Raw genomic sequence first — 12,166 nt, 5'->3', positions numbered from 1 at the left:
GAGTAAGAAGTCTTTTCTTTTTAGGGTCGCTTTTGCTCTCTTAAAATTTTAAGAGAAATTTTTTGGGCTTTCTCTAATTCACTTTGCCATGTGATGCTGAGAGTGAACTTATAATGATATTTAGTTCTTTCTGTGATTCATATCCTAGTTTTGAGTGGGAATTTAAAAACGATTTGACAAATTCCTTGAGAAGCACTTTACCTTTAATGATATTCAGTTTACCTTTGATGATATTTTGTTTAAGTGTAGTATGGTAAAATTTTGAACGTGAGAGTTTTGCAGGGTAGTGTTGTCACTGGTAAATTTGAGTTTGCTAACTTGTTTCTGACTAGTGGCAGGGTATAGCTCTGTAATTAGAAATTTTGTGTTTTCTTTTTAGAAGTAATCATGGATATTGAGGCCTTTAAAGAGCAAGGGGAGAGCATAGGTTTAACGGGCGAGTCGCTCACTAAGTACTTAATTCAGCGAATAGAGAAATACGAGAAGGTGGAAAGGGAAGAGAGGCTTGAAAGGGAGAGAAATGAAAGGGAAGAAAGACGAGCGAAAGAACAGGCAGAAAGGGAGAGAGAGAAAGAACACGCAGAATGGGAGGAGAGGTTGGAAAAAGGAAAGATTCAGCGAGAAAGAGAGAAAGAACAGGCAGAAAAGGAGGAGAGATTGGAAAAAGAAAAGATTCAGCGAGAAAGAGAGAAAGAACAGGCAGAAAAGGAGGAGAGATTGGAAAAAGAAAAGATTCAGCGAGAAAGAGAGAAAGAACAGGCAGAAAAGGAGGAGAGATTGGAAAAGAAAAGATTCAGCGAGAAAGAGAGAAAGAACAGGCAGAAAAGGAGGAGAGATTGGAAAAAGAAAAGATTCAGCGAGAAAGAGAGAAAGAACAGGCAGAAAAGGAGGAGAGATTGGAAAAAGAAAAGATTCAGTGAGAAAGAGAGAAAGAACAGGCAGAACGGGAGGAGCGCGAGCGAGAAAGAGAGAGGGAATTTGAACTAGCTAGACTTAGGTTAGGAAATGGTCAACCTAATGGCGAGGCACAAGTAAGAAAAGTAACCCCTAAAGGATTTATTCCGAAATTACCTCTCTTAAAGGAAGATCTAGATGACATAGATTCTTTTCTTTTCCGTTTTGAAGCCCATGCAGAAGCCCTCCGATGGCCCAGACATTTGTGGCCATTACATTTGTCCGCTACGATTCAGGGGGAAGCTCTCAAGTTATATCACGCACTCTGTGTGCAGGGACAAGTGGAGTATGAAGAGTTAAGAAAACAATTATTGTTGAAATTCCAGTGTACAGAAGACGGATTCAGAGAAAAACTGAGGTCAGTGAGACCAGCTGAAGGAGAGTCTATGCCCGCTTTTCTGACTAGAGTAACAAGTTTACTGGATAGATGGATAACGTTGGCAGGGATAGACAAGTCATTCGAAAGCCTGCGAGACCTCGTCTTAAGAGAACAGATAATGCAGAGCATTTCTAAAGATATGGCAGTATTTCTAAAGGAAAGGGATCCTAAATCGGCAGCAGAAATGATAGAGTGGGCTGAGAAGTATCGGAAGGCCCATCCCAGTAAGAACATAGCGCGCCGACAGAAAAACAACCATGTTTGCGAATGCAAGCTGCACAACCCCAAGGACTGCCAGGCTACTATGACTACTAATAGACCAACCCCTCCTAGTACCTACTCTCCTAGGACCCCACCAGTCGACAACAGAAGTAGACCATCGACTAACTCGCCACCAGTACACCGGCGGCCGTTGAGAGAACAAAAACGAACAGTATCGCCAAACCAGTCCAAGCCTGATTCTGTCAAACCAAGTACAAGACTTCAATGTTTTACATGCCAAGGTTATGGACACAAAGCACGCTTCTGTGCCAATAATAGACAACGACCTCAACCCGCTTCGGTGTGTGATGAAAGCAGGAAGTGGCAAACGTCGCAGTCTTGTGTTCTACCACCACGCTGGAGGCGGGGTCATTGCCTCTTTACCCCGGGATGGTAAAAGGAAAAGCGGTGCAGGTTCCTAAGGGATACTGGAGCGACTACAGCTGGCATTCGAGCGAGCTTAGTGCACCTACAGAATATCTGGGGAAAAACCAAACGTGTCTTACCTTCGGAGGACGTAAGGAAGTATTTCCTCTAGCACGAGTGCAGGTGGACACGCCTTTCTTCACTGGACCTCTTACACGTGTAATCAAGAATCCAGTAACTGATGTCATCATAGGCAACGTTCCCGGCGTGCAAGAGGTAACGTTCACAGCCGAATACCAACCCGCATCAACAAGCGCTGCAGTAGTGACAAAAGCACGAGGGAAGCGAACCAAGCACCCACACTCTTGAGTCCAGCCTTACCAGCAGTAGGCATTTCTAAATCGGAGTTAATCCAAAAGCAGAGGGAAGATCGCACCCTAACGCTTACTTTACGAAAACCGACTGGTTAAACAGCTCCTTCAAAGTGGAGACATTTTCAACGGCCACAGCAATCAGATGTCACTCAAATAGTTGTGCCACAGGTTCTAAGATCTACTGTCTTGGAATATGCCCATGACAGCCCATTCGCCGGACACCAAGGCGCGAGAAATACTCTCGAAAGAGTCTTCAGCCACTTTTGGCGGCCTGGACGTACGCCAGTATTGCCAAACTTGTGACATATGCAAAAAAAAAAAAAAAAAAAAAAACCCGTCAGCTAAGGGACGCAATCGTGTAGTTCCCCTCGTCAACGTACCCATAATAGAAGAAACTTTCAGAGGCGAATGTATCAGTTTTGCGGATATCCTCTCGCTTGAAATGACTCCTCAAAGTCAAATTCAAATTCCGGTTGTGCAATCGGAATCTTATCTGCTCCCTCAGGCACCTAGCTATTGCAATCTTGCACTAATTCCATCTTCAACAGCAGATGACAAGGTGTCCTTACCCACTCTGTCAATGGACACTGTGGAGGATCTGACCAGTAAAAATAGACGAAACGCTTCCTCTGCAACGAAAAACACCCCTGAAAAAAAACACCCCTTAGAAACCGAGGTCAAGTCTTCTGCAACCGTTTAGGCTTGCGATTGAATAGTTTGGCAACGAAATGCGCGTAACAGACAGGCACTATCCAGAAGAAAAACCTACAGAAAACGACTTAGATAATAGTGTAATCGAGATTTGTCTTAAAGTTTTGAAATGGAATTTCACTTTAACTTGAAACTATAAAAGAATACATCATGATTACCTTACAATGTTGTTTGTTCCAAACAAAGCCGAGCAGTTGTCGAGTGCGTGGTGGCGCTGGTCGACCTCAGACTTTGAAGGGTGGTGACCGACTGACCTTATCACAGACTTTTGTACTTCCTGGTCAGCGTACTGACAGAGGGCGCTAGTGTGGCACCCACACATGTATTAAAACTGTTGTTGTAGTCTTATGAATCAGTTTACATTATGTTTACTTATCGGGGCTTTATTTGATTTTTTAAAATAGTTTGATGCCTACCCGTTCTTTTTTCTACGTTCTTACTCTTTAAAATGTTTTAATCTGTCTCACTGTGTACGTTGAAACATAAAATTAATACACGTAGAATGTCAGTCGGGTGGCACAGCGGTCGACCGCTCGTTTGTCCCCACCTCAGGCGAATGACAAACCTGGTGCAGCGCATGCGCGACACAAGAGATGTGTTCCCGCGCCTGAGTTGGCTGTCCAGGTTATTTAACGTCTCTGCTCTACGCGATACACTCATCTTCTTGACTTGATGATTATATTTATAGTTATCATTCGCATCATCAACCTCCTTGTCAAATGGTGGTGTAGCCCCTCGTTTGTAAAAGTGCTGTCGTCAACACACTTCAAAAGAAGCCCAGCCTCATCCCCATCTAGGTGTTATGAATGAAATGTGGTAGCGGTCTGTTGCTAGGTGTTGCCCGACGTCTCGGGCGCTTTGATGAGGCATCTAACCCCGCTTGACCTGCCGGTGACCGCCGTACGACTGTGCCCAAGCCCGTCTAGATCATTCTAGCTACCATTATTGCTAATAAGTGATACGATATGGAAAATATATATTATTATCATTAAAGACATCATTATATCTGGTGTAAACGTAACTTCATCTTTCATCAGAAAAGCGTTAGAATAAAAATGGAAAGATTAGGAAGGCTTTTATGAACAGAAAAAATCAAATGGTGCATGCTTCACTTTCCCATGTGATTTACTTGCAAACAAACAGTTTCCTCGGGATGCATCTTGATAAATGTAACAAAGAATCAGGCAAATTAAATAATTTCAAACAGTGGGATAGTATTTCTTCTTTTTTTATATATTTAATTCTTTATATCTTTATTGAGAAAACAACTTTGATTTCGGATAACGTACCAAAACACACAGAAATGGGAGATAACACGCGAAACCTTTTTATGTGGCTTACGTCCCTTGGATTAGTTTATCCTTCGACAGTTGTTTAATAATGATGATAATGGGAACTTATTAACGCGCAGCATCACGTCCAAGATAGATTGCACTGTCTGCGCAGACCAATAATGATAAATAAAAGATAACAGCCAGTAAACAGAGAGGTACATATAGACACACTAAACAACATAAAGATGAGGTACACGATAACAGCCAGTAAACATTTTATATTTTATAAACCTTATCAATGTGGACAGCCAGCAAGAAGAGAGTTGCGATGATAATTAGCTTGGCTTGATGAGATGGACAGAATATGGCGAGTGGAGCTAATCTTCAGGAGATTTCAACGACCTGAGTGATGAAAGCGTTACAATAAAATTTACAGAACTTTACAGAAAATACAGAGCGTGGTGAAGGCAGATTGCAGAGAGAGATTAGTGACTGGGACCAATAAAGACAGATGTTTGTCGTAATGTAAGAGATGAATTGTGTAAACAACAGTGGGTGACCGTTGGAGACTTTGAAGAAAAGATTCGCGAATTAGAACTAGAGCATAGGAATCAGTCTGACGACCTGCAGAAAGCAGTAGTGGAAATCACATTATTCAAGGAGCGTGAAGAAAGCATGAAGAAAGACCTTGAGAATACTGTAATAAAACGGAAATCTCTGGAGAGAAACATGGAGACAGAAAGAACAGCTTATCTGGAAACGAAATTTAACTTAGAAATTGTCCAGCTGCGTGTTAGAAACTTGGAGAAAACTCTGGAAGAGAAATCAGAGAGCAATTATTATTACGGAATAGAGGAGAGTTTGACCCAAGAAATCAGAGAACTCGAACAAAAGTACGATGAGAGAAAAACAAGGAAAGTGTATCTGAGAACGAAGTGTCAATTTGGAGAGAAAACAGAAGAGAAAAAAAAGAAAGTAGTCAGGGGAATCTTGTCTAAAGTCCATCAGAAGAACTTGACTAAACTCAAGACCCTACCAGCAAAGGCCAGAAAAGACCGGTGTTTATAGCAATGGGACGGCTTGCAAAGAATTAAAATACCAGCTAATGAACTTTGATCCGGACGTCAAGGGCAAAAATAAGAGAACTATGAGAGTTTGCAAGAAAGTGAGACAGCTGCACTATCTGATTTTGTAAAACGTCTGAAAACTAATAAAGCAGTTAAAAAAGGAAAAAAAATTGTATACGCTTAAACATAAAAAGTTTTTTTTTTAAAGTGAAGGAGGGAGGAATGTCAAGCCCAGTCCGTGTTATTTTGGTGTGTTTAACCGTTAGGTGGCTCATGGACCAAAGGTGTATGTTGAATGTATGAAAACATTAGTTGGAAAGTGTTAACGGTGACAGAAAGTGTGTAGTGAACACAGTTCACCCTTAGGTTTTGGCTGGAAAATGTTCTGAAAAGTTACTCAGGCCCAAGATAGAGAGAAAGAGAGAGCGAAAGAGAGAGAGCGAAAGAGAGAGAGAACGAGAGAGAGAGAGAGAGAAAGAGAGAGAGAGAGAAAGAGAGAGAGAGAAAGAGAGAGAGAAAGATAGAGAGAGGAGTGTACATCTCCCGAGTAAGTGAGATTGGTGTGTAGTAGAGGGTAGTGTCCATCCACCCTGGATACTGCGCGGTGCTCACCCGTTGTTGGAGTAACCTCGCCTAGACGAAGTATGACATCTTTCTATGTAATACTTATGGGATTGTATTAGGACTTACGTAAGTTGGAAGTTGAAAACATAGGAGAGAAAGATGTGTGAAGTGAATAATATAGTTTAGAACTTGTAGTACATGTATAGTGTAACCTCGAGCTACACGTTTTAAGTGTATGGGATGAAGATTTGGAGCCATAATGGAAAAAAGAATCGCCTCCCAGGACCATTCCAGGATCAACGTATTTTGGTTCCGCACCCGGCATTTTCAAAGTCGAGTTGGAATCGGATTTTTAATGAATTTTGAAAATTGTCGTGAATATTTAATATTTTTTTAATTTAAAAATTCGAAAGCGCATATCAATTTGACATAAGATACACAACATCAGAAGGATTTACAAACGAAACATTCTGACTCATAAAAACAGTGATCTCCAACAGAAAAAAAGCAATTGCTTATAATTCAAAGTTTATTTCCATTAGCAAAAAGTCATTGCCAAAGCCAAATGAAACCTGTTTTGGATAAATTAGTCATATTATAGACTATAGACTGTTTAGTTTACATAAAAACACTTTTCTAATGTCAAGAAATTCTACAATATGAAACCTATGATGCAGTTTAAGTGTGCACAAGATCGTAAATAAACTATTTTCAAGTACTGAAATATAATTACTGTTTATGTTCTAATGAAGATCCTACATGCACCTTTCAATTCTTTAAGATGGTTGCGAGATGCCGAAATCTTATCTTAACGAACTTGACTAAACCAAAATGTGATGTGAAATAAATATTCATTAATAATCACTTTCTTTATTCTTTTTTTTAAATCTCTCTATATACTATTTTCCAGTGATGAGTGCGTGACTTTACTTTTCATTTTCAATCACATGACATCCATTAAGGGTTACAGAGGGTATGTGGGATAATGACAACGCTTCAAACTAAAAAAGACGAGTTGTCTCTAAACATTTCACTAACCGTTTATTTCACGAATTTCGCTTCGTTTCGGCCAACCCCTGTAATGTACCCACAGTTTAATATCACCATTATCACGACTGTTCCTTTTTTTCTGTAATATAACCAACTACTTTAGTATTCTCCTGTAATTTGAGCCCACCACTTTCAGCAAGAGAACCACATGGGCGGTAACTCTTAGCAAAAAATACGAAGTTGTGGTTCTTAATTGTCCTTGCTAACAATAAAAATATTGCAGTATCTCTTGTAGCGACGATAGCTTTCGGAAACCTGAAGATGAAGAATATTTTTCAGATACCTCCTAGCACCTGCTGGCATTGATCTCTAATTCCTCGTTTCCAAGACAACTTTCTAAGAAGCAGCAAAAGGTTAAAGTTTTCATAGGAATGTAATTTGTTCATGCAGTATTGATACCTCGGTTGGATAAAAAAAAAGTTGGAGGTAATTCGGATGTTCCCTTCCAAAGTTTTGGTTTGATGTAGGCGATGTGTTTTAATCTTTTAGTTTTTAATTTTTTTTTTGCTAATAAATATCACATAATGCTCGGCGTGAAGAAAACCTTCACTCAGAAGGTATGATTCCTGAAGCCATCCTGGAGTTAGATCGTCATACTCACACCATCGTATATCACATACCTACAGGTCAAGGAAAAGCTCCGCTAAGCGAAGAACTCGTGCGAGCTATCGCTCTTTCTAGAGTTATTCTTTTCTCTTTCTTTTCTTTATTTTTCCGTGGATCATGCTACATTTTCCTCTTTTGGCTCTTCTTCTTTCAAAGTCGGATCCGCTGGGGTTGCTTGTGAATTTTGAAAATTTTCCACGACCTCCTTGCTCTGAAATTATACATGGACAGATGTGAGATATCTGTACATTACAGAGCTTTATCGGTGCAGCGATGCATGAAAAGTGTAGTAATTGTTACTTCAAAGATTTTGATGTGTCAATCGCACAATTAATTAATCGTGGTCTTGTGGTGAATGTGTGTGTGTTTAATTTGTTAAAAACAGAAGGTACAAATACAAATCATCTTGGCCAGCTTTACGGTTTTAAAGTTGCGACAGATTGTGACAAAGACAACCGTTTCCTTGTGTGATCGTCTTCCTGGAATATTTTGATCTTCAAGTGTCTTGCTATGGCTATTTACCTGCTGGTAGAAGTAGAAATACTACAACTCACACCTTGACCGATTTATTTGGACGACCTGATGAACAATTTATTCCAACTTATTTCTAACTGTAGATACCTGTAGATAGCAGTCTCGTCCACTCACCCACTGATAGAAGGCACCGGCCGCGATGCTGACCGCCCGCACCTCTTCCCACCGGAAGTTACCGAGGAGTGCGGCTGCTCTCTGAACTCTCTCCTCGTCGAGGTCCTCGAGATGATTGTTTTTGATGCGCTCCATGATGGAATCGGAACCGGGCATGCTCAGCAGAGCTCGCACTTCACGCCACTTTTGTCAACAAACAGACACATTCTTTAAACATGTAATTGAACACCACCTGACATTTTGAACAGCACCTGATTCTTTTTTAAACATCTTGGCGCCATTCTCCAAATGTGCCAAGCTGCAGTACAGGTTTATAATTAAAGTGATCATTTAACAGTCATAAGTCAACCACGTAAAGACTTTTCCATGATAACCATTTTGTAATAATAAACAACAATTTGAATATAAAAACTACAGTAAATAGTAGGCTGTTATTAACGTTCGATACCCGATTGTTGTATTCGTTACTTTAGAGGGAAGTACTTGGTGTTGATTTCCTATTTACAGCTTCAACTAGCTTCTGCTGAACTTTTATTTTTGCCAGTTTAAGTTTATACGTATTGACTTTAAAAACCTACTTAACTTTTATTTATTTTTTTTTGTCATCTTGTTTTCACAAGTCCCAGTACCTTCAACTGGTCCGGTGGCTCTCCCAACAGTATGTAGGTGGCCACAAGTGTGTCCCGGACGGCTGCATGGGGACGGGTGTACCTCCTAATCTCTCTCACCTGAAAACGTTTATTTATAAGTTGATTATTACTTGATAATCCTTCTCTGCTACAATTATAGATGATGATATTTTCCGCGATATCATTTACCGATAATGTCTTAGAAGTGTGCTCACACTTTATCAACCGTTAACCATAGGTTAATGATACCAGCGTATAATGTATTCAATCTCTAAAGAAAATCCTCCTGTCTCAACCCGATACACTCATCTCCTGCTTATGTTGCCTACTTCCCAGTGCCACACATCAGACGGGAGAAATTCAGCAGACATTCTTTATGCCTTCTTAATCCATTCTCTTTCCCTTTCTCTTTGAGGTGTTTACATTTGAAATATTAAAATCTAGCATCAAAAGCTGTCTCTGCGGTAAATATCTTGCATGATCAACAGAACTGTTTATCCACTCCTCAATTCTTCATGCATGCACATTGTTCGTGGTGTTAGCTGTTTGCTCCCACCGTTTATTTCAAACTGTTGATTAAATACATTTAAAGTTTCAATTGTCTCACATGTTTGGGGTGAAGTTTCTCAGTCTTTGTCACCAGCGACAGGCGGCGCAGTTTCTTGTGGCGTTCCTTGGCCTGCTTGTACCACGTGGTGCGCTTGAGGAAGTAGGCGAGCTGAGACCTCTCCGCCAACATCAGCGCCGTCTCCAGGGCACTGAGGTCGCTTCCCTCAGAAGCCGTTTCTATGGCTGCGGTACACGAGACACAACCGCCAGCGAAATACATAGAGTCACGACAATATTTTGTGCATTTGCATAGTAAAATCTGTTTTGCACTGTTAACCAAAAGGAGGTCAAATAAAATCACTCATCCTCTCTGTGTAACTGTTTTTCTGTATCTGCCCGTGCAATTTGTGTTCATATGTTGCTGCGTGTGATTTTTCTTATTATTTGGTTGAACCAGGGGCTCACCCTGACGATGCAGATCGTTTAGCCGGCGACAGGCCTTCAGGAGTAGGTATTTGGTGGTGGTGGTGGTGGTGGTCTTGCTTTTCTTCTTCTTATTCGCATGAGATTGTCTGCCCTTGTCATCACCTCCGGACGCACAGTACTTGACAAGGGCGTTCTCAAGGACCTCGGCGTCATGTCGGTTATGGCCAGCTTCAGCTCATCGCGAATCTTCCCACACAGACGATAACAGCCAATCAATTAAAGTGAGCAGCACATCAGTTTAGAGGGTGACATACGAAAATGACCACCTAATGAAAGCATAGCAGTTTATTATCGTATATGACATCTAGATGTCTGTCGACAAAGACGACATCAAACATTCAAAGAAAGAAGTCAACAAATCACTTTGTATGTCAACAGGTGACGACATCAATATATATCACATCACTTACGGTTAGCAGTTTTTTGGGGGAAGAAGACGGAAAAGAAAGATAAACTCTTTGCAGCCTGTTGATCCCTTTAAGCAATTAACTAGTCTAAAAATGTTAAAATTTTTATTTAATTGACATTCTCTGTACATTCTTCGGCAGGTGAGTAATATGTCAAATAAGAGTATGCATGGTGGAAACTTTTGTTGATTCCTAAAAAATAAGCGGAATTTTCCACTTGAAGTCAACTTTGACAAAAATTGAGTAGAAGAGAATCTGAGTGCGCGACAGGACAAATGGCTAGTTAAATATTTGAGTGTCGGAATTCACCTTATTTAAAATTAATTTTTAGGGTCTATTTTATTTCTTTTTTATTTATCGGAGCCTGCGATGGCGGTCAGCGGAGTGAAGATTAGCCAAACCCTGTGGTCTACTATTTCACGAATTGAATACCTGTTCTTTCCTGCCTTTCACTGTGCTCGTCAGCTGCTGGTCTTGCGTCAGCAGGTAGTTGAGGACGTTGATGTAGTCACTGTCGTTTCCACCTTCCCAGGTGTCAATCTGCAGTCCGTACTCAGGGTTGTGGTCATCATACGGGACTCTGACGCTGACGGTCACCTGATCACCTTTTTGCTCATGCGCAACGCGACTGGTGAACTCGTCACTTCCGCGGTCGTGGTGCACAAGCCTGGCCCGCACATTCGTGGAGGGCTGAGTGCGGAATTTAAAGCGAATTTTCTCCCCTTCGCGGACATCGAGCATCCCGTCTTCACGAGATGGCTCTGACAGGCCAGCGTCCTGCGCTTCGGTACCGAAACCAAATCCGGCTTCCGGTGTGATGGGTAGAGGTCGCTGTTTCTTGATTGGTCCTGAGCACTCTAACAATAAGTATATTAGCTCCGACCCGTGTTTGTCGAGGATGTGCACTTGATATAAACCAGGTACAGGCAGGCGAAAGATGAGTGACTTTGGTGATGAGTTGACCACAACATATGATTCCAGCTGTAACTCCTCAGGCAATGAGGCTTCTGACTCATCTGGGTTAAAGTAGAGTTTGTACTGATTGAGTGACTCATCTCTGGGAACATCATCAAACCTGATGGCACATCTACCTTCAGGCGCTTTTGTGACAAACGTCTGTTCATCAGACATCCTCCAGCCAGATTGAGTATAGTCTTTTTCCACAATCGGTTTTCTTGCAAACTTTTCAAACGACAGCGGCTTTTGCAGCAACTGCCATGCTTCTTGTCCCTCTTCAGGCAGGAAGAAGTGAACAAAGTGCTCGGGGTCGGTGAAGAAGAAAAAATCGTCGGATTTCTGTCTGTAATACTGAGGGATGTAGTGGCTTCAAAAAATAATCATGAAAGATTTATTATTATTAATAAGATTAATTTTACGTGAATACATTTTAGTGATGAAATTTACTACTTTGTGAGAATAATGTCATCGTATGTATTTAGAATCAAAAGACTCATCAGTTCTGCTGTCACACCCCATGTAACTACTTTTTGAGACGAAGAGGACATTAATTTACAGATTTTTAAGAATCTGCATGTGTAAATGACTGTAGATATAGGGATATTTTAAGGCAGGGATGCCCAACCTACGGCCCGCGGGCCATATCCGGCCCGCGAAACTTCTGCCCACAATGCAGGAAATCGGCATGTTAGTAATATAAAAAAAAAAATAAAAAAAAAGAACGAAAAAAAGGGAAGACGAAGTATTTATCCCTACGGAGGGGCGTCTCTCAGTCTTTTTTTTATTTTTTGGTATCTGCTCTTTTTTTTTCTTTTATTGTAATTTTGCGGTGAAGCGGCCCGTGACACGCATGTCGTAAATGTATATGGCCCGCAGGCCGAAAA

The 12,166-nt window shown here is 41.0% G+C and overlaps 2 protein-coding genes across 2 annotated transcripts; both read right to left on the bottom strand.

The window, feature by feature from the left end:
* Window positions 1-6,607: 6,607 nt before the first annotated feature.
* On the bottom strand, window positions 6,608-9,712 carry LOC112573647. The gene is made up of 4 exons (XM_025254208.1): window positions 9,491-9,712; window positions 8,884-8,982; window positions 8,255-8,437; window positions 6,608-7,817 (listed from the first exon to the last, which is right to left on the bottom strand). The coding sequence occupies exons 1-4, from the start codon at window positions 9,710-9,712 to the stop codon at window positions 7,722-7,724; spliced, it is 600 nt and encodes a 199-aa protein (XP_025109993.1). The 3' UTR covers window positions 6,608-7,721.
* Window positions 9,713-9,926: 214 nt separating this feature from the next.
* Window positions 9,927-11,791, bottom strand: LOC112574347. Its single transcript, XM_025255363.1, has 2 exons — window positions 10,758-11,791; window positions 9,927-10,104 (listed from the first exon to the last, which is right to left on the bottom strand). The coding sequence occupies exons 1-2, from the start codon at window positions 11,454-11,456 to the stop codon at window positions 9,934-9,936; spliced, it is 870 nt and encodes a 289-aa protein (XP_025111148.1). The 5' UTR covers window positions 11,457-11,791; the 3' UTR covers window positions 9,927-9,933.
* Window positions 11,792-12,166: the final 375 nt, after the last annotated feature.

This window comes from Pomacea canaliculata, linkage group LG10, assembly GCF_003073045.1.
Source record: "Pomacea canaliculata isolate SZHN2017 linkage group LG10, ASM307304v1, whole genome shotgun sequence".
NCBI classification, from domain to species: domain Eukaryota; kingdom Metazoa; phylum Mollusca; class Gastropoda; order Architaenioglossa; family Ampullariidae; genus Pomacea; species Pomacea canaliculata.
The sequence above is the reverse complement of the archived record's forward strand: the minus strand, read 5'-3'. Positions and strand labels throughout refer to the sequence as shown.

What these genes read in the sequence shown, in the direction of transcription:
- LOC112574347 (XM_025255363.1), bottom strand. Translation starts at nt 11,456, where the DNA reads ATGTCTGATGAACAGACGTTTGTCACAAAAGCGCCTGAAGGTAGATGT. An exon ending in TGAAAGGCAGGAAAGAACAG is followed by an intron (nt 10,105 to 10,757) that starts GTATTCAATTCG and finishes CTGTGTGGGAAG; the next exon opens with ATTCGCGATGAGCTGAAGCT.
- LOC112573647 (XM_025254208.1), bottom strand. Translation starts at nt 9,712, where the DNA reads ATGTATTTCGCTGGCGGTTGTGTCTCGTGTACCGCAGCCATAGAAACG. An exon ending in AGAAACTTCACCCCAAACAT is followed by an intron (nt 8,983 to 9,490) that starts GTGAGACAATTG and finishes AAACGTTTTCAG; the next exon opens with GTGAGAGAGATTAGGAGGTA. An exon ending in AGCCACCGGACCAGTTGAAG is followed by an intron (nt 8,438 to 8,883) that starts GTACTGGGACTT and finishes TGTTGACAAAAG; the next exon opens with TGGCGTGAAGTGCGAGCTCT.